The sequence below is a fragment of the Nycticebus coucang genome, chromosome X (genome assembly GCF_027406575.1).
Source record: "Nycticebus coucang isolate mNycCou1 chromosome X, mNycCou1.pri, whole genome shotgun sequence".
Taxonomy (NCBI): Eukaryota; Metazoa; Chordata; class Mammalia; order Primates; family Lorisidae; genus Nycticebus; species Nycticebus coucang.
This window is the reverse complement of record NC_069804.1, coordinates 187,190,972-187,213,599: the sequence shown is the minus strand read 5'-3', so window position 1 is coordinate 187,213,599 and position 22,628 is coordinate 187,190,972. Positions and strand designations below refer to the sequence as shown.

General features: G+C 38.7%; 1 protein-coding gene and 1 non-coding gene across 3 annotated transcripts in view; both read right to left on the bottom strand.

Annotated features, from left to right (window-relative positions):
• Positions 1–22,628, bottom strand: part of VAMP7 (vesicle associated membrane protein 7) — a 94,999-nt gene that overhangs the window by 25,178 nt on the left and 47,193 nt on the right. For both annotated transcript variants that reach the window (XM_053579730.1, XM_053579731.1), the window contains one exon: positions 8,747–8,814. In XM_053579730.1, the coding sequence (XP_053435705.1) occupies positions 8,747–8,814 (68 nt within the window). The remainder of the gene's footprint in view (positions 1–8,746; positions 8,815–22,628) is intronic.
• On the bottom strand, positions 22,367–22,527 carry LOC128578902 (U1 spliceosomal RNA). Its single transcript, XR_008377993.1, has one exon. It is a non-coding gene; the product is annotated as a U1 spliceosomal RNA (small nuclear RNA).

The window sequence follows — 22,628 nt, the reverse complement described above, 5'->3', positions numbered from 1 at the left end:
CTCACAGACCCTCTAGGACTACTTCAGTCTGAACAGACAGACCCAGGCCTCAGAACATGCTCAACTTCATCACAATGGCATGGCTGAGCCTCAGGTAACTCTGTTGCAGGTAAGCAAGCTGATTTTAATAATACCAGGGCCACTTCCTCTGCTCTCCCTGAATTTTCAGTATCTCTGTTTCCATCTCCTATATCTATTGTTAGAGAGAAAGGTAAAATACAACCTCCTGTGTATTCCATAACTTGTCTGCCTGCTAGGAGATCAACTCCAATTGCCCTACCTCACTGTTTGAATGAAATCTTAAAGTTAAATAAAATACCTAACTCCTTTAACACTGCAAACTTCCTTTCTCAAACTCTTAGAAACTCTCAAACTCTTGAGAAAAACTCAACTGAGACTTTATAATCTTCTTTTTCTGAGTTTGGATGTAAAAGCAATCAGTAAGTAAGGGAAAGAAAGAGATGAAGAATGACATGGGTATGAAGATGATTTTTGGCAAAGAAGGATTAAAAAAAAAAAAGAAAATAATTTTATATAAAAAGGAATCTCATGTGAAAATTTTTTGTCCTAAGATAACTGGTAGTTTTAGAAAGAAGGATGTTGAAAGATAGTTCATGTAAGTTGTAAAGTGTGTAAAGAGAATTTAGAAAGAATTTCGTATGTAATTTAGTTATAATGAAAGAAGAATCTCTGGTTAAAACAACAAAATTCTCTGTTATTAGTTTATAAATATTATATTTGAAGCCTTTAAGATTTATATTCCTACATATGTGTTTAAACTAACAAGTAGATGCATCAAAAGTTCAGAACTCAAAAAGTCAATCTGCCAGTACAGAGTTAAAATACAAAGTTTGTTAAATTATCTTTTTTTTTGTTTATTGTTAAATCATAGGTGTGTACATTAGTGCAATCAAGGGGTACAATGTGCTGGTTTCACATACAATCTGAAATATTCTTTTTTTTTTTTTTTTTAAATTTTTTTTATTAAATCATAACTGTATACAATGATATGATTATGGGGCATCATACACTCACTTCATAAACCATTTGACACATTTTTATCACAGTGGTTAACATAGCCTTTCCGGCGTTATCTCAGTTACTGTGCCAAAACATTTACATTCTACATTTACCAAGTTTCGCAAATACCCCTATAATATGCACCACAGGTGTGATCCTCAAACTGTTCAAAGTAGCCTTCATGGCATTTTCTTAGTTATTGTATATAGACATTTGTATTCTGCCTTTAGTAAATTTTAACTTTTTAATTAAAGCATTACACACACGAAAGTGCACAAGGTGTAAGTAAAAAGCTGAACATGTTAAGCAAATGAAGCCCGGCACAAATAGTTCCTATTTGTGATTCTATTTATAGAGAGTTGAAAAAGTGGTCAAACTAACATCTGGTGTGATAATCTGTGATAAGAATTACCTCTGAGAAGAAGTCAGAAGGTGGAAGCCTGAAGGCACTTTCTGGGTTACCATTAATATTCTATTCTTTGCTTGGTCACTGGTCAGGTGGACACGTTCATTTTCTAAATTATTTTTTTGTGTTCTAAAAACTATGGTTACTAAGTTATGGGTATCCTTAAGATAAGGTACCAGCACTCAACAAAAGACCCAAGATCAGACACTCATTTGAAACCAAAGGAAAAAAAAAAAGACCCTTTTTACTTTTTTAAAAAATTGTTTTAGGGGCGGCGCCTGTGGCTCAGTGAGTAGGGCGCCAGCCCCATATGCCGAGGGTGGCGGGTTCAAACCCAGCCCCGGCCAAACTGCAACAACAACAACAAAAAAATAGCCGGGCGTTGTGGCAGGCGCCTGTAGTCCCAGCTGCTCGGGAGGCTGAGGCAAGAGAATCGCGTAAGCCCAAGAGTTAGAGGTTGCTGTGAGCCGTGTGACGCCACGGCTCTCTACCTGAGGGCGGTACAGTGAGACTCTGTCTCTACAAAAAAAAAAAAAAAAAATTGTTTTAGGGCTCGGCGCCTGTAGCTCAGTGAGTAGAGCGCCAGCCATATACACAGAGGCTGGCAGGTTTGAGCCAGGCCAGGGCCTGCTAGACAACAAGGACAACTGCAACAAAAAAAATAGCTAGGTGTTGTGGCGGGAGCCTGTAGTCCCAGCTACTTAGGAGGCTGAGGCAAGAGAATCGCTTAAGCCCAAGAGTTTGAGGTTACTGTAAGCTGTGACACCATGGCACTCTACCAAGGGCAACACAGTGAGACTCTGTATCAAAGAAAAAAATGTTTCAGGTTAATTTGAGGGTACAAATAATTAGGTTACAATATTTGCATGTGTTAGGTACAATCCCTCTTATAATTGTGTCCCACCCCCAAGAAGTGTGCCATATACCCTAACTGGGTGCCCAGTAAGTGGGAGCACACACATCCCCCTCTCCCCACTCCCTTGTTGCCCTGCCCCCGACTTTGAATTGAGTTTTTCTCTTATGTGGGCATGTATTAGATTGTCTACTGGCTTCATATTAGTATTGAGTACACTAGATTCTTGCTTCTCCATTATTATGATACTTTACTAAGAAGAATGCGTTTCAGCTTCATCCAGGTTAATATAAAAGATGTAAAGTCTCCATCTTTGTTAATAGATGAATAGTACTCCACAGAATACATATACCAGAGTTTGTTAATCCATTCCTAGGTTGATGGACATCTAGGTTATTCCCATATCTTGGCAATTATAAATTTAGGTGTGATAAACACCTTGGTCAGAAACCTTCTCACACTTCTCTAAAACCCTTACCTCCAGGGAAGACTTCTTGAATTTTTCATAACAAGATTGTACTCTTTAGGTAAAACTGCCTTCTAGTGTAAATGTCCTTACAATAAAATGAATTTTTTCTTCTGGGTAGATGCGTAGTAGTGGAATTGTAGGATCAAATGGAAGGTCTATTTTGAGTTCCTTGATTATTCTCCATACTTCCTTCCAAAGAGGCTGTATTAGCTTACAGTCCCACCAACAGAGTAAAAGTGTTTCCTTTTCTCCACATCCATGCCAGCATCTGCAGCTTTGAGACTTTGTGGTGTGGGCTCTTTTCAGGGTGGTTTTGACTTGCGTTTCTCTCATGAACAGGGACGATGAGCATTTTTTCATGTTTTTGTTAGCCATTGTCTCTCTTTCTCATAGAAGGTTCTGTTCATGTATCTTGCCCAGTGATAGATGGTATTGTTTGCTTTTTTTTGTTGTTGATTAATTTGAGTTCTCCATAGATTCTAGTTATCAACTCATCAAATTCATACCATGCAAGTCTCTTTTCCCATTGTGAAGGCTGTCTTTTTGCTTTACTTGTTGTGTCCTTAGATATTCAGAAGATTTTCAGCTTAAGTCCCATTTGTATTATTTTTGTTGTTCTTGTGATTTCTGTTGAAGTCTTCATAAAACCTGTCCCCAGGATGACACCAAGAGTTTTCCCCACACTTCCAAGATTTGTATCGTTTTATGTCTTATATTTAAATCTTTTATCCATCTTGAGTCAATTTTTGTTAAGTGGGGAAAGGTGTGAGGACCCTTTTTACTTTTAAAACACCAGCCACTTTTATTTCCTAATTGGCACTACTGTGTCTAACTCTTCTAGTAGCTGGGCAAATTCTTAACAAATGAATTCTTTTAATTTACATTACATTTCAGAACTTAATTTCTTCCCTTCTATTTTTTACTAAAAAGTAGTCAGAAAGACACCAGACATTAGTTTATGTTTTCTGTAAGAGGTCAAGCCTCTTACAGTCACCTTCTTGGTTAACTACTTGCAACAGCTAACTGCACTGGCTATGTGGAAACCTGTCTCTCAGTTAACCAAGAAGATTCATCAAGCCCATTATTTCAGAATGGCCCCCTCCAACCAGGAAACTGGGTGTATCTCAAAACCTTCCACCAAAACCCCTGACCCCAAATCAGATAACTCTTTCCCTACCCAACAACAGCCAGGCTACAAGGCATCAAGATGCCCTTCTTGGGACATTTATATAATTTAATTTTATCTGTAATAATCTCTAACCCTCCTTGGTCAGAAACCTTCTCACACTTCTCTAAAACCCTTACCTCCAGGGAAGACTTCTTGAATTTTTCATAACAAGATTGTACTCTTTAGGTAAAACTGCCTTCTTCCTTACCTTAATACCCTCTTTAGCCCCTGTAAACTTCCCTGATATTATACCTCAGTACTTACTAAACCCAATCAGTTTTTACTAAACTAATCCTCATTACCTCGATCTAAATGATAAGCCATTTCAGTTCCTGGTTACATTTAAAACACATCCACCATACACTTAACCTACCACAAGAAGGGAGCCTCGTGCTCTGACTGAGAAGACACCCTGCTTAAGAAATTATCCCACCACTATAGCCAACAGGACAATAAAAATGTTCCAGACCTTTATGGAAAACATCTACTCACACCCTTACACAGCAAATCCCATCTCTGGAATGGTAACATCAACCACAAACCTCAACCCATCTCCCTTTTACATGACCCTCATTGGCCCTGGGCTCTTCCTGAACACCTTACCTCCAAATCTTTACCACAATTTTCCACCCAACATTTTCCAATCCCAACAGATAGATTATACACTGTCACCTCTTGCCAGTAGATTATTTTTACAACCCACTTTCTTCTCAGAACCCATCCCCAACTTCACTATATTCCTCCGCTTTCTTACCCCAGACCTAACATGCAGAATCCACACACTCGGTTGTCCCCCACAAACAAATGGACCAATCTCCCCTCTTGAGAGATCATTTGCCGATTACTTTTCAGTTTCAAGTAACAGAGGAGGACAAAATTGGAAAATTTACAATTTTCTCCACCCTCTTCTTAATTTCACCTTAGCTCATGTCTGACACAAAAGCCTATTTTTGCTTGCAAAAACAAAACATATTCTTGCCTACCCTCCAACTGAACAGACACCTATGCTCTTATATCTCTGTTTCCCAATATAAACACTGCCCCTCCTGATCAGAAACAGCTGTTGGGAAGGAGAAGGCCAGAAACCAAATCACATGGTCACAGCAACACTCGCCACCCCATCCACCCCCACCTAACTCCTGGAATGCTTCACGGCCAGTGTTCCTGGGAAACAACCAAACAGTAACTTTTATTCTGTCCCCAGTGACCAATAAAGGCAGACGGCCAGTATATCCTACTAAAAATTAAGCACCCCAAATCCTCCAACACTTACATAATTCATTTCACATTGGCCATCGCCCTCTCATTCAATTCCTAAAGCCCATACTCACCTATAAAAATCTTTCCCAACTCCTCACCACCATGATAGGAATAGGAAACTACAAAAACTGCTACATGGTCTCTTCCCCAAGGCCTGTGACCTCCCTCATTTTCTATGCACCAGGCCAGATTATAGCCCCTGCCAGGATTGGCAGACTGATTTCACTTATATGCCCACACGTAAATGACACAAATACTTATTAATGTTAGTAAATACCTTTTTCAAAATAAGTCAAAGCCTTTCCAAGCACTTCTGAGAAAGCCTTAGAAGTCACCGAAGTCCTACTAGATCACATTATCCCATTTTAGTCTGCATAACTAATCTGTCTTAGAAAGCACATCTACTGGCTGCTACAGGCCATATCTTTCTGCTGATTATTTAAGTTGGTGACAAAATCTCCCTCTTTAAGACACTTTACTACTTCCATCCACACCTAAGATGATCTGTTTCCTTCCCAGCCTAATGTTCATGACAATCCAAAAAAAGAAATAGCTGTTTAGGAATGTTTAGACCTGACATAAATAGCAGGGATGTGGGCAGTAAGATATACCTCGCCACCTCCTGAAACTATAGATACATACCTTCCAAAACAAAACAAAAAACTTTCATGTTTACTTAAGAAAACAATAGGCCCTATCATAGCAGGTGTTACAACCCTAATGTGTAGAGCAGGATTGGCAGAAGTTACATATAATAGAATCACCACAAAAACTATAACAACAACTATAGCCAGTATCCACCAGGACACATGAGAAAATTTTAAACTATTAACTCACTCCCTAAATTCCCTAACATGCATGATAGCAGATAATAGGACGGCCTCAGATTATGTTGTAACAAAAGAAGGTAGAGCCTGCACATTAGGTAACACCTCTTGCTGCTTTTTTATCAATGTCATAGTCCAGGTTAAAGAGAGGACCCAGAAAATTAGAAAATTCTGCCTGGCTCAGGAAGTTCAGCCAACAAAGGATAGAAGACTCCATCTGGTTAACCATATAATCAACCTTCCCAAAACTAACCTAGGTCTTACCTTTTATAGGACCCATAATAACCTTTCTTCTTATTTTACTATTTGTTCACTGCCTCCTTCACCTAATAACCAAATATCACTAACAAATCCTTAGGAGAACTTTTTCTCCTGCAAGCTCACCCAAGATATAATCCATACCCTAACAATGCTTCCCTTTAGGTTTCCATACCACCCTAAAGTCATGCAGGAAGGAGTTTATGAGAACAACGCCCCAAAACCCAAAACATAGTAAAACAAATAGTCAGGAATGTTAGGTCGGCCAAGCTAACTCCATCTTAGATCTGAAAAACCCATTCTGTGAGATTCTGTTACAGGTTGTCCTAAGCCAGATAAGGGAGGCATGCTGCAGGCTCATCACATCTTTGCACCTTGTACCAGTTACAAACCCATAAGAAACATGTTCACACCACAAGCCTCTGACCCCCTGATAAGAAGAGCTGACCTAGAGAGTCCCAATAATGAGCTGCATGTCCTTGGCACCCTGATGAGAAAGACTTGTATGTAAAGGCAGCTGCTTTTCCGCCTGCCATAAATAGAACTGGCTCCCTCACTAATGCTGCTGACATCCTTTAGATCTTAGCCCACTCGCACCAAGTGTCAAAATAAACATTATCTCCTTGTTACACTTTGGTCTTGAGTGTTCTGCTCCTTTCAGTTTTTACCTATCACAAAAGACCTATAAGAGTGCAATTTTGAAAAGGAAGAACATAGTTGGAGGACTTACACTACCTAATTTTAAGAATTCTATAAAGTTACAGTAAGTAACACAGTGTGACACTGGCATAAAGGCAGACAAACAAATCAATGGAACAAAATAAAGCATCTAAAAATAAAGCCTCATAGAGAAGAATGAATAAACCAATTGTGGTAGGAATATTCATACAATGGAATAGTAGAAAACAATAAAAAGAATATTACTGTAATCAATAATATAGACAAATTTCATAGGCATAACGGTGAATGACAGAGGCCAGAGATAAAATAGTATATGACATATGATTAGAACTCTATAAATTTCAAGAACAAGAAAAACAATATGGTGATCTAAGTCAGAAACATGATTACCTCTACTGGGAATTATTAACTGGAAAGGGTACGAGACACCCTTCTGGAGTGTTAGAAATGTTTTATATCTTGATGTGGGTAATGGTTATGTGAATACAGACATATGTAAAAAATAATTGAGCTGTACACTTAAAAGTAGTACACTTGATGCACTTTCTGCATGTATGTTATTCTACTATAGAGAGATAATAGTTCATTAGTGCCTTCTGTTATTCTGGGTCATGTAGTCAAAAAAATTCAGAAGACTTTTATTTGGAAAGTATAGGCTATACCAGTACTGGTCAAACACAGACCATTCTAAATAGGGTAATTTTCAGGGATTAAGAATGACTAAGAGATAGACTGGAAGTACCAATGAAACTGGCTTGCAGATCTGAGATCAGATATTTTTTGCTGTTTTTGTCCTTCTTTCTGCCATCCCCACAAGGAATGGGTTACAAAGTGAGATCTAGAACCATGTGTTTTGACTTTCTGCACGGTTCTTTCCTTCTTCAATTACCACATGCGTCAATGAAAAACTATTTATTAAATGCTACAAAATCCAGTATTGTATAATCCTCTCAAGACCTATTGTTAAGAGATGTCCCTATAAAATTCATAACAAGAAACACTTAAATAGATCTTACTACATACTAGATACTATATTAGACTGTGTTACTGCTAGGTACTTTACATGTATTATCTAATTTATTTCTCAAAATGCTATATCCATTTTAGAGAAGATGACAACTGAGGAACAAAGAGGCTAAGTAATTTGTCTAAAGGTCACACAACCAGTAAGTGACAGAAGTGAAATTCAAATCCAGGCAGCATGATTCTAGAGCTTGTGCTTTTAAACACTAAAACACATTAAATAAAAATACTAATGATCTTCAAAACAACAGTAATAGAAACAATACTGAGCACTTTCTGTGAGCTAGAACGTTAAAAAAAAAAACACTAATGAAAGCTGATGAACTAAAAAATAAAAAGGTCTGTGCATAATTTTCATGATATTCACCACCATAGATAAGCAAAAAAAACCTCATATTATCTGCATGTGGTCTGCAGTTGGACACTTAGAAAATTATTTCTATATACTGAATATGTTTTTCAAATCAAAGCTACCTTAATGGCTATTAAAAAATCATGGCTTGAGTGGCACCTGTGGCTCAACGGAGTAGGACGCAGGCCCCATATGCCGGAGGTGGCGGGTTCAAGCCCAGCCCTGGCCAAAAACTGAAAAAAAAAACCCAGCAACAACAACAACAAAAAATCATGGCTTTTCCTATGCCTCAATGAATCACATAATGGATATGAGAAAGGAAAAATACCCTCAAAGTATGGAATTTAAGGGTTTTCCCTATTATGTCAGCAATCTTCTGTAGTTTCTCTGCTTTATATCCTAAAAAATATTATCATATTCCATACTTACCGAATCCACAAGATTTTCTGTTTTGTCTATCAATAGTTCCAATCTTTCTCCCCGCTGAGCTACCAGATCTGAAAATAGTAGGAAAGAAAGGTCAAGTTTTATATCACATATCTGTCATTTTTGTCTTTATTCTAATGTAAATATGATTTTAATTGTAGCTGGTGTTTTTGATAGCTCATATGTTTTGCAGATGTGCTATATAATTAAGTAATAAGAGCTTTTAGTAAAGCTTATCAACTAAAGTGTGAACTGGCAGTTTTTTCTGTAAAGGGCCAGGAAATAAATATTTTAGGGTTTATGGGCCACATGATTAAGTTGTTATTACTTAACTCTGTTAGACACAAACAATATGTAATAAATGGGCACAGTTGTGTTCCAATGAAACTTTACCTAGAAAAATAGGCAGCAGACCAGACTTAATCCAAGGGCCACAGTTTGAAAACCTCTGAACTAAGGGTATGATCTGAGGGTAAAAAAAAAAAAAAGACTCCTAAACTGAGTAAAAGACACTTCCAGAATTGCAGTTTGAAGAATTCTCAGAATCTCTCTTCAACAAAACCACCATAACTAGTGAAAATTATAAAATAACAACCAGCAACCACCCCCATTTTTTAAAGTCTCTGGAAACAGGAGGGGATAAGAGGACAGCACAGTGGTGGTCTCCTTGCAGCCTCTCCTGACAACAGTGGGGAGAAATGTGTGCAGGTGTCGCCATTCAGACTGCCAGTTCAAAAACAACAATGTGAGAACATGAAGTGACTATGCAGGACCCCAGGAGTGGAAAGGAGAATCAGGAAGGGAACCCAACCAGGGAAAGAGGTGAAGTGGAGGTGAAAGAGAGGTAGAGACTCCACATGGGGATCTGGTGTGGGTACAGGCTACAGGGAACCTGGTGCTTTAATATAGTTCCTGTGGGTCACGACCCACAGGTTGAGAACCACAGGCCTAGAGGGTTCATCTGGAAGCCCTGCCCAAGCCACACCGCTCCCAATTTAGAGGAAATCAAGCTGGGGCTCAGGAGACCATGAAGCCCTGAAAGGCAGCTTTGGCAGGCTATCAGTGGGAAGAGCCACAGGAAACAGCTGTGGCTCATTTAAATGGACAGTGGTGAAGGGGAATGATAAGCTGCACATCCTGGAGCCTCTGAAACTAATATCAGCTCACCGGATTTAGTATGTAAATGGCCCCAAAACCATCCTGAGTGGGTCAGTGGAATAGTAAGCTGCCACTTCACTTTGGCAGGTCTTAAGAAGGGGTGTGGAGAATCCACAACTGGGACCTCTGAAACCAATATCAGCCCTGAAAATTTGTCATCCTAACGGTCCTAAAAACTGCTGAACATTTCTCACAACAGCAAGTTGCCACTTCGCTTCAGCAGATCCTGGAAGAGGTATGGAAACTTCCATCCTCAGGGCCTCTGAAAATGATATTGGCCCACTGGATATGGCAACCAAACAACCCTAAAACCTACAGAGAAACTGGTGGAACAAGGAGGTTCAACTTCACTCTGGCAAATCCTAGATGGGGCATGGAGAGCTCTACATTCTGGGGCAGCAGACGCCAACATTAGCCTTCTGACTGGGCACACAACAGCCCTAGAGCCTGCTGAATAGCACTAAAGCAAGCAGACTGTTATGCCACTTGGTTGGCCCAGACTCTGCCCTCCAGGCCCCCACTGCTTCCTGTGAGCCAACTAATTGAGCTCAACTAGAATATCTCTCAACTACAATTTAGGAACACCCTAATCTATTAGCTTAGAATTAAAAAAAAAAATAAATAGAAAACATACATGGTGAGGAATTAGCAAAAGAATACTGGTGACATGAAAATCGAGAGCAGCCTGATTCCCTCAAGAAATTACAGCACCAGTTCTCAACCTGTGGGTTGCAACCCCTTTGTAACAATGAAAATACATCGCGGCATTAGGAAGGTTGAGAACCACTGAATTACAGCTGCAGATAAAGATGCCATTTGTAAGGAAACTGTTGAACCGGATTTAAGAGAATGAATAGCAGATAAGATGAACAGAATTGATGAGAAGGTAGAAAAATAGTCCAAAAATTTTCTTAAGAAATCAACAAAATTAAAGACAAAGTCACTAAGGATCCAGACATAATTAGGAAGGATATAACAGAGCTAAAAAAGTGGTAAGAGGCATTCAAGGAGTTTCAAAACACAGTAGCAACAGATTAGTACGAGGAGAAGAAAGAATCTCAGAATGTGAAGACATGACTTTTGAACTAACCCAACCATTCAAAGAGGCAGAAAAGAAGAGAGCAAAAGCAAAGCAATCACTTAGTTATAAGATTACATGAAGCATACAAATATACAATTCATAGGTATCCCTGGAAGAGAAGAAAGAGTCCCCAAAGCACAGAAGCTCTAGTTGAACACATTATAGTGAAAAATTGTCCAAGCATGGACAGAGACCCAGAAATACAGAAACTAGATGAATATCGAACTGCTGGATAACTTAGTTCAAAAAAAGCATCTCCTACACACATTGTATTAACCTGGTCAAATTTAAAATAAAATAGAAAATTTTGAAAGCAGCCAGGCATAAGCAACAGCTTACCTACAAAGGCAAAAACAATAGGGTGACAGTGGACTTCTCAGCTGAAACTTTACAAACCAGAAGGGAGTTGTTGCCTATCTTCAATCTTCTCAAACAAAATAACTTCCAGCCAGGATTCCATATCCTGCTAGACTATTCTGTGGAGAAATCAAATCTTTTACCAACAAGTAAACTTGGAGGAAATTTGTGACTACAAGACCAGCTCTACAGGAAGAACTCATACCTGTATGATACACAGACCTTCACAATGGACCACCAGCAAAGACACCCAGAAACTAAAGGACAAAGTCCGGCTTCCACAGTGGCCCAAGGAATAAAACTAGGCAGACGTCAGACCTCCACAAAACAAGATGAAGAAAACACCACCATACTTATCTATTCTCTCAATAAATGTGAATGATGTCAATTCCCCACTGAAGAGGCACAGGCTGGCTGACTGGATAAAAAAGCACAAGCCAACTATATGCTGTCTTCACGTCTAAACTCCAAGGACAAAAGAAGACTCAGGATGAGGTATGGTAAACAGTATTTCAGGCAAATGGAAATCAAAGGAAAGTGGGAGTCACAATCCTATCTGCAGATAAATTTGGCTTTGAGCAATAAATGTAAAGAAAGACAAAAATGGACACTGTACACTGGTCAAGAGAATGATACAATAAGAAGACATTTCAAATAAAATATCTATGCACCCAACTTCAACCTTCCCAGATTTATAAAAGAAACCCTACTTGCTCTGAACAATATGATACCCTGAAACACCATGATAACAGGGAACTTCAACACCCCACTGACAGAATTGGACAGATCCTCCAAGCAGACACTAAACAAAAAAGCGATGAAATTAAACATGACTCTAGAACAAATGTGCTTAACAGATGCATACAGAACATTTCACCCCAATAATACTGATTGTACATTCTTCTCATGAGCCCATGGATAATTGTCCAAAATTGATGACATCCTAGGACACAAATCAAACCCCATCAAATTTAAAGAATAGAAATTATACCTTGTATCTTTATGGAACACAATGCAATAAAAGAATTCAACTCCAAAAAAAACCTTCATCCCCACATAGTTGTGGAAACTAAACAACCTTATGCTGAACAACAGGTGAGTCAAGGAGGAGATAAAGAAGGAAATCATTACATTCCTTGAACAAAATTACAACAAAACCACAGCCATCAAAACCTGTGGGATACAGCAAAAGCAGTCCTAAGAGGGAAGTTTATCAGATTAAATGTCTACAACCAAAAAGCCAGAAAGAGCATAAAACAGAAATCTAATGAATAATCTCAAGGAACCGGATAAGGAAGAACAATCAAACCCCAAACTGAGCAAAGGAAAAGAAATATCCAAAATCAGATACAAACTAAATGAAATAAGGAACAAAAGCACTATTTGGAAGATCAATGAAACAAAAAAGTTGATTCTCTGAAAATAGAAATAAAGTCAATAAACCATTCACCAGATTAACCAGAATCAGAAAGGTAAGATCTCTAATGACCTCAATCAGAAACAAAAAAGAGGACATAACAACAGACACCACTGAGATATGAAAGATTATCACTGATTACTACAAAAAACTGTGCCCAGAAATTTGAAAACGTGAGCAAACAGACCAATTCCTAGAATCACACCACCTCCCTAGACTCAACCAGGAACAAATAGAACTCTTGAATAGACCAATAACAAATACTGAAATTGCAACAATAATAAAAAAGCTTCCCACAATAAAAAAAAAAAAATCCTGGAATTCACCAGAATTCTACCAAACCTGCAAAGAAGAGCTCATACATATATTGCAGAACCCATTCCAAAACGTCGAGAAGGAAGGAATTCACCATAACACTTTGTATGAAGCAAGTATCACCCTGATACCAAAACCAGGAAAGGACTCAACAAAAAAGGAGAAAACTATGGAACAATATAATTAATATTGACTCAAAAATACTCAATAAAATCTTAGCAAATAGAATACAGCTATCCATTTAAAATATATGTATCATGACCAGGTGCCCTTCATCCCAGGGATGCAAGGCTGGTTCAACATAGGCAAACATAATTCACCACATAAACAGAAGCAAAAAAAAGACCATATGATGTTCTCAATAGACACATAAAAAGCATTTAATAAAATGCAGCATCTTTTTCTCATAAGAATGCATAAGAAAATAGGCATAGATGAACATTTCTAAAACTCACAGAAGCCATCTTTGACAAACACAGTCAATATAAAGTGAATGGAGTAAAACTGAAAGTATTTCCACCTAGAACTGGAACCAGACAAGGATGTCCACTATCACCATTACTATTCAAAATAGTGCCAGAAGTCCTAGCCAATGTAATCAGGCAAGAGGAGGCAATCAAGCATATCTCACTCAGGACAGATTTCACTCTTTGCCAGTCATATGGTCTTATACTTAGAAAATCTCAAGGACTCAACAAAGAGACTCCTAGAAGTGATTAAGAAATGCAATAATGCCTCCCAATATAAAATCAATGTTCACAATAAGTAGCCTTCATATACATCAATAATGGTCAAGATGAGAAGCAAATCAAATATATAGTACGGTTCACAGTAGCCACAAAAGAAAATAAAATGTATTGGAATATACTTAACAAAGGATATGAATGATCTCTATAAACAGAACTACGAAACTGAGAAAAGAAATAGCAGAAGACATTAACAAACAGAAAAGCATATCATGTTCATGGTTTGGAAGAATCAGCATTGTTAAAATGCCTATATTACCCAAAGCGATCTATAGATTTAACCCAATCCCCATTAAAACACCACTGCCATACTCTGAAGAATTAAAAAGAAAAAAAAATAGTTCTTGAATTCATATAGAATCAGAAAAAGCCCCAAATAACCAACACAATTCTATGAAATAAAAACAAATCTGGATGCATCATGTTACCAGACTTCAGGTTATACTACACGTCTATAGCAATCAAAACAGCATGGCACTGGCACAAAAATAGAGACATAGATCTATGGAAGAGAACAGAAAACCTAGAGATTAAATCGGCCTCATAGCAGCATCTGATCTTCGATAAATTAAACAAAAGCTTACACTGGGGAAAATAATCCCTATTTAATAAATGGTGCTGGAAGAACTGATTAGCCACATGTTAAAGACTAAAACTGGACCTGTACCTCACTATTTACAAAAATTAACTCATGCTGGATAAAAAATTTAAATCTAAGATGTGAAATGATAAAAACCCTAGAGGGAATAACTCCTAATGATATAGGCCTTCAGAAAGAATTTATGAAGAAGATCCTCTTGTCAATCTATCAACAAAAATAAATAAATGGGGGAAGTGGAGCAAGATGGTGGATGAGAAATAACTTCTTTGCAACTGGGCGAGGTGAGATTGGGGAGAGAAGACTCCAGGCACTTCTGACTTGTGGCCTCTACCCAAAAACATCCTTTTGGGGATGCAGGGAGGCAGCGGGAGACTTCTGGACCCCAGGAGGAGGACGAAAGCACTGCACAGGTAGTAAGTGTTTGCATTCAGTCTGAAGTTGTGGAGGCTGCAGCTACAGCAACAGTGAGAGTTTGCAAACAGGGAAGGACTTCTCTTGAGGGTTTTTTTGTTTTTTTTGGGCTTTGGCACTTGGTTGAGTTACCTTGGGAAACCTTGGGCAAGTAAGCAAGTGACTTAGAGCAGAGCCCAGAGGCCAGGACTCAGCCGCTGGGCTGAAAGAGAGCTTTCGTAGTTTGATTATGGGCTGCATGCAGCCACTGTGGGAGAGAAGCCTTGCAGGCTCAGCCCTCAGGGTCCCAGAGTGAGGCCCATGCTGGGAGACTTGGGTGAGTGAGCAAGTGACTTTGAACAGTGCCCAGAGACCAGGACTGCAACACCAGGGAAGAGCAGATCTTTCATTGTTTGGCAGCAGGAGAGCTGTCTTGCAGCCTCAGCCCTCAGGGGTGTAGAGTGAGGCACCTGATAAGCAGGCAGCCACTTCAGGAGAGATCCCAGAGACACATGCTATCCTGGGAAAGCCTCTGCTTAGCAAATGGTCACGGTTTGGAAAGGTCAAGGCGTGTCTATTCAGCAGGCTGAGGAGAGATTCAGGTTCTTAACCCTGTGGAGTTTTAGGACAAGGAAGTCAGCAGAGGCCACCAGCCTCCATCTTATATAGCTGTATCAGCATTGTGATTACCATCTCATACCCTAGAAGATCACCTATTGCCAAGGCAATATTCAACAAGATATATAGACATAGCTATAGATATATAGATAACTTTGTTTTGTTTTCTTTCTTTTTTTCAACTTCTCCCCCCTCAATTTTTCTTCCTTTTTCTCCATTTTTCTCATATAAATATAATTTTTCATTGTTGCCTTCTTTAATAATAAGAAGTTCATTTTTGCTAGTTTTTCTGCCCCTGTTATTTGTTTTTTCCCACAATTTTATCCTGTAAGGTTTTTTCTTTGGTTGGTTTGGTTTGATTTATACTATTTTTGTTTTTCTTATCTATTTGGTGGAGGTGGAGTATTGTGTCTGCTCAGACTGGCAAAGAGCTGCAGATGTCAAAGGAATCATCAAACCCAGCACACCTAGATGTTGGAGTTTCAAAGGTGTGGGTGTCAAAGTACCCTACTGTACACCTCGATTACTCCTGTCTCTCTCTTTCTATGCCTCTATTCTTTCTGTCAATCTTCCCTTTTACTCACCCCCTTTCCTTTCTCTTTTTTTAATCTTTTATCCCTTATTGCTCTTCAATCTTCTCATCCTTTTACTCCTGTACCAAAAGGACATATCAATACCTTAAGTCAGAGGCATGGTAACTTAAAGAGTAAGAGGAAGTGAAAGGAAAAATTAGGTCAAAGAAACAGACAAAAAGAAAACAATCTTGAACAAGAAATAGCATAAAAAACCTGGCAACATGAAAAACCAGAACAGAACAACTCCCCACCCCCAGCCACTAAGTGACCATGAGGTAGCAACTACAGAGGATGATTCCATCTATCAAGGAATTTTAGAAATGACAGAAGGGGAACTAAAAATATGTATGAGGAAAGCAATGAAGGAAATTGCTGAGAAAGTGGAAAATAATCAAAAGGAAATCCAAAACCAGAATCAAATAAGAAATGAACTAAATGACGAATATAAAAAGGATACAGCAAAGCTTAAAGAATGGAAGTAGTCAATTAGGGAACTTAAAGATGCAGTAGAAAGTATCAGTAACAGATTAGACCATGCAGAAGAAAGAATCCCAGAAGTAGAGGACAAAGCTCTTGAGATAACTCAAATAGTTAAAGAGGCAGAAAAGAAGAGAGAGAAAGCAGAAAGTTCACTGACAGAATTATGGGACATCATGAAGCACTCAAACATATAAGTGATAGGTATCCCAGAAGGGGAAGAAAGAACGTCCCAGAGGAATGAAAAACATAATACAGTATATTATAAATGAAAATTTCCCAAATATCACCAAAGATTCTGACACACTACTTTCAGAGGGATATTGGACCCCAGGTAGTCTCAACTCAAATCAAGCTTCTCCAAGATACATTGTGATAAACCTGTCCAAAGTCAAGACAAAAGAAACAATTCTGCAAGCCATAAGGAGTAAGTGTCAATTGACCTACAGAGGCAAATCCATCAGCATGACTACAAACTTCTCTAATGAAAATTTTCAAGCCAGAAGACAATGGTCATCTACCTTTAATCTACTTAAAGAAAACAATTTCCAGCCCAGAATTCTATATCCTGCTAAGCTAAGCTTTAAAATTGATGGAGAAATCAAATCGTTTACTGATAGGCAAATACTGACAAAAATTTGCCACAAGACAACCAGCTCTACAGGAAATACTTCAACCTGTTCTACACACTGACCATCACAATGGATCAACAGCAAAGTAAGAACTTAGCAAATAAAGGACACAACCTAGCTTCCACAATGATGTAAAAGATAAAACTAAGCAATGGACTTTCACAAAACAAGATGAATAGAACACCACCACAAATATCAATTACTACAATAAATGTTAATGGCTTGAATTCCCCACTGAAGAGGCACAGACTGGCTGACTGGATTAAAAACCACAAGCCATCCATTTGCTTTCTACAGGAAACACACCTAGCCTCAAATGAAAAATTAAAACTCAGGTTTAAGGAACAAGATAGCAGCCAAGTAACAGCTTCCTTGCAACTGGGCACGGTGAGTCTGGGGAGACAAGACTCCAGGCATCTCTGGATGGTGGAATCTGCCCATAAACATGCCTTTGAGGACACAGGGAGTCAGCGAGAGACTTCTGGACCCCATGAGGAGGACAAAAGCAATGGAAAACTGGCAAGTAGTTGTGTGTGTTCATTTGGTCTAATTCTGCCAGCAGCTGTAAGTACAGCAGCAGTGAGATTGCAAACTGGAAAGGCTTTACCTATGAGCTGCTTTGATTTTTTTGGTCTTGCCACTCAGCTGAACTACCTTGGGAGAACTTGGGCAAGAATGCGGAGGACTTTAAGCATTGTCTAGGGCCCCAGACTGAGCCACTGAGCCAGATGGAGCTAATAGTGTTCGGCTATGGGCCATGTGAAGCCATTGTGGGAGAAGAGTCCTGGCAAACTCCGCCCTCAGGGTCGCAGAGCAAGGATTGGGTGGGAGCAAGTAATCTAGTGACTGAGACTCCTTACAGCCTTAGCCCACAGGGGCACAGAGTGAGACTGGTTTTGGCACACTGGCTAAGTGCATAGCCACTTCAGGAGTGATCCCAGTGACAAGCACATTCCTGGGAAAGCTTCTACTTAGCCAAGGTTAGCAGTTTAAAGTTCCTTTTGAGAGTGCTGAAGAGAGATTTAGGTTCTCAAACCCTGCAGGGTTTGACAAATCAGCAGAGGCCTCCAGTCTCCAACTCGTACAGGTGTATCAGCATTGTGATTAACATCTTGGACCTCAGAGGATCACCTGATGCCCAGACAATATTCAGCAAGCTATATATACTGCTTTGTTTTTTGTTTTTGTTGTTATTGTTTTGGTTTTTAATTTCAAAATTTTCCTTATACATTTTTATTTTCTTCATTTTTTCCCTATCTGTTCTTTCTTCATTTGTCTAGTATAAATATAATTTCCCATTGTTACCTTTTTCAACAATTAGAACTGCATTTTTGCTAGTCTTTCTATTATTTGGTTCCCCCGCCCCAATTTTATCCTGTAAACTTTTCTGTTTGTTTTGGTTTGATTTACAGCATTTTTGTCTTTTCTCTCTACTTGGTGGAGGTGGAGTACTGTGTCTGAACAGGCTAGCAAAGAGGTGATGACCTCAAGGGAAGCACCAAACCAAGCACCCCCAGAAGTTGGGGGTTTTTAAGGTTGGGTCAAACTACCCTACTGTAAACCTATATTGCTCTGTCTCCCTCTTTATGTGCCCTTCTTCTTTTTGTCAATATTCCCTTTTACCCACCCCCTCTCCTTTCTCCTTTGTCTATTCTTCTTTTTTCTTTCTTTTTTCCCTTCTTCCTCTTCAACCTTCTCACCCTTCTGGTCCTGTACCAAAAAGGAAACATCGAAACTCTAGTCCAGAGGCACAGTAACTTAAAGAGCAAAAGGAAGTAAAAAGAAAATTAGGGCAAGGAAACAGATAAAAGAAATCACTCAAGAGGAAGAATAAGCAGAAAACTCCTGACAACATGAAGAACCAGTCCAGAGCAACCCCTCCAAGGGATCACGAGGTAGCTACTGCAGATGATTCCACCTATAAAGAAATATTAGGAATGACAGAAAGGGAATTCAGAATACACATGATGAAAACAATGAGGGAAATGATGGAAACAATGAAGGAAACTGCTAATAAAGTGGAAAATAACCAAAAGGAAATCCAAAAACTTAATCGAATAAGAGGAATATTATGAAGAATATAGAAAGGATGTACCAGAGCTGAAGGAACTGAAGCAGTCAATTAGGGAACTTAAAGATGCAATAGGAAATATAAACAATAGATTAGACCACACAAAAGAAAGAATCTGAGAGGTAGAGAACAAAGCTCTTGAGATAACTCAGATAGTTGAAAAGGCAGAAAAGAAGAGAGAGAAAGCAGAACATTCACTGACAGAATTATGGGACTTTATGAAACGTTCAAACATAGGAGTTATAGGTAGCCCACAGGGGAAGAAGAATGCCCCAGGGGAATGGAACACATACTAGAAAATATTACAAATGAAAATTTCCCAAATATCACCAAAGATTCTGACACACTCCTTTCACAGGGATATCAGACCCCAGGTCACCTCAAGTCAGAGCTTCTCCAAGACACATTGTGATGAACCTGTCCAAAGTCAAGACAAAAGAAAATATTCTTCAAGCTGCCAGGAGTAAGCGCCAGTTGACCTACAGGGGCAAATCTATCAGGGTGACTGCAGACTTCTCTAATGAAACTTTCCAAGAAAGAAGACAATGGTCATGTGACTTAACTCTACTTAAACAGAACAATTTCCAGCCCAGAATTCTACATCCGGCTAAGCTAAGCTTTAAAATTGACAGAGAAATCAAATTATTTACTGAAATACAAACACTGAGGAAATTCCCCACAACAAGACTAGCTCTACAGGAAATATTTCAACATGTTCTACACACTGACCATCACAATGGATAAACAGCAAAGTAAGAACTCAGCAAATAAAGGACAGAACCTAACTTCCACACTAATGCAAAAGATAAAACTAAGCAATGGACTCTCAAAATAAGATGAATAGAACACTACCATAGTTATCAATTATCTCAGTGAATGTTAATGGCTTGAATTCCCCACTGAAGAGGCATAGATTGGCTTGATTGGATAAAAAAACACAAGCCATCCATTTGAAATCTACAGGAAACATACCTAGCTTCAAACGACAAATTAAAACTCCAATTTAAGGGTTGGAAGACAATTTCTCAGGCAAACGGAATTCAGAAGAAAAGAGGAGCTGCAATCTTATTTTCAGATACATGTGGATTTAAAGCAACTAAAGTCAAAAAAGGCCAAGTTGGTCACTTTATATTGGTCCATGGAAAAATACAACAAGAAGACATGTCTATTCTAAATATTGATGCACCCAATTTAAATGCTACCATATTCTTGAAATAGACCTTAGTCTGAGCAATACGATACCCTATAATACCATAATAACAGGGGACTTTAACATTCCTCTTACAAAGCTGGACAGATCCTCTAAACAGAAATTAAACAAAGATATAAGGGACTTAAATGAGACCCTAGAACAACTATGCTTGATAGATGCATATAGAACACTCCATCCCAAAGATAAAGAATATACATTCTTCTCATAGTCCCATGGAACATTCTCCAAAATTGACAATATCCTAGGACACAAAACAAACCTCAACAGAATCAAAAGAATTTAAATTTTACCTTGTATCTTCTCAGACCACAAGGCACTAAAGGTGGAACTCAACTCCAACAAAAACGTTCAACCCCACACAAAGGCATGAAAATTAATCAACCTTCTGTTGAATGACAGTAGGGTGCAGGAAGAAATAAAAGAGGAAATCATTAACTTCCTTGAGCATAACAACAATGAAGACATAAGCCAACAAAACCTGTGGAATACTGTAAAAGCAGTTTTGAGAGGAAACTTTATCACTTTAAATGCCTAATTTCGAAAAACAGAAAGAGCACATCAACAAACTCACAAGCCATCTTACGGAATTGTAAAAAGAAGAACTATCTAAGCCTAACCCCAGTAGAAGAAAAGAAATAAACCAAAATTAAATCAGAGATTAATGAAATTGAAAACAACATAATTGTTCAGAAAATTAATGAAACAGGAGTTGTTTTTTTGAAAGAATAAATAACATAGATAAACTTTTGGCCATACTAACTAGAAACATAAAAGTAAAATCTCTAGTAACCTCAATCAGAAATGATAAAAGGGAAATAACAACTGATGCACAGAGATACAAGAGATCATCTCTGAATACTACCAGAAACTCTATGCCCAGAAATTTGACAATGTGAAGGGAATGTATCAATATTTGGAATCACACCCTCTCCCTAGACTTAGGCAAGAAGAAATAGAGCTCCGTAACAGACCAATTTCATGCAGAGATTAAAGAAACAATAAAAAAAGCTTCCAACAAAAAATGTCCTGGTTCAGATGGCTTCACACCAGAATTCTATCAAACCTTCAAGGAATAGCTTATTCCTGTACTACAGAAATTATTCTAAAAGATGGAGGAAGAAGGAATCTTTCCCAACACATTCTACAAACAAACATCAACCTGATACCGAAACCAGGAAAATACCCAACTACAAAGGAGAATTTCAGATCAATTTCATTAATGAATATAGATGCAAAAATTCTCAACAAAATCCTACCCAATATATTAACAGCTTATCATCAAAAAAGTCATACATCATGATCAAATAGGTTTCATCCCAGGGACGCAAGGCTGGTTTAACATACACAAGTCCAAAAAGGTTATTCACTGTATCAACAGAAGCAAAAACAAAGACCATATGATCCTCTCAATAGATGCAGAAACAGCATTCAATAAAATCCAGCATCCTTTTCTAATTAGAACACTGAAGAGCATAGGCACAGGTGGCACATTTCTTAAACTGATTGAAGTTATCTATGACAAACCCACAGCTAATATTTTATAGAATGGAGTAAAACTGAAAGCTTTTCCTCTTACAACTGGAACCAGACAAGGTTGTCCTCCATCACTATTACTTTTCAACCTAGTGCTGGAAGTTCTAACCAATACAATTAGGCAAGACAAGGAAATAAAGAGAATCCAAATTGGAGCAGAGGAGGTCAAACGCTCCCTTTTTGCTGAGGACATGATCTTATACTTAGAGAACCCCAAAGACTCGACCACAAGACTCCAGGAAGTCATCAAAAAATACAGTAAGGTCTCAGGATATAAAATCCATGTCCACAACACAGTTACCTTTCTATATACAATAACAATCAACATGAGGGGGCTGACTGGTAACTTCAGAGAATGCTGAGTGAGTTGAGTTCCTGTACGCCCACCTGCCTGGTAGCTACACCACACACTGGGAAGTGTGTGCATTTTTTGTTCTTTTGGGGGAAAGCGTGAACACAGTCCCCCACTACCACAATTTATGCAGTCGAGATTCCCACATTTGGGGAAATCTCAGGGGTCAGCACATCCGGAGTGCAATGGATCAGCCTCGCCCTGGGAAAACCACCTTCATGATCATGGTATCTCCCTTGCCAGAGGCTCCCATCCAGAAGAAGAGATAAAGGACAGAAATTTAGCAAGTAAGCTGGTGGATTAGAGCTGCGCCAAGAGAGAAGGTTGAAGAACGCACATCAACCCTGCT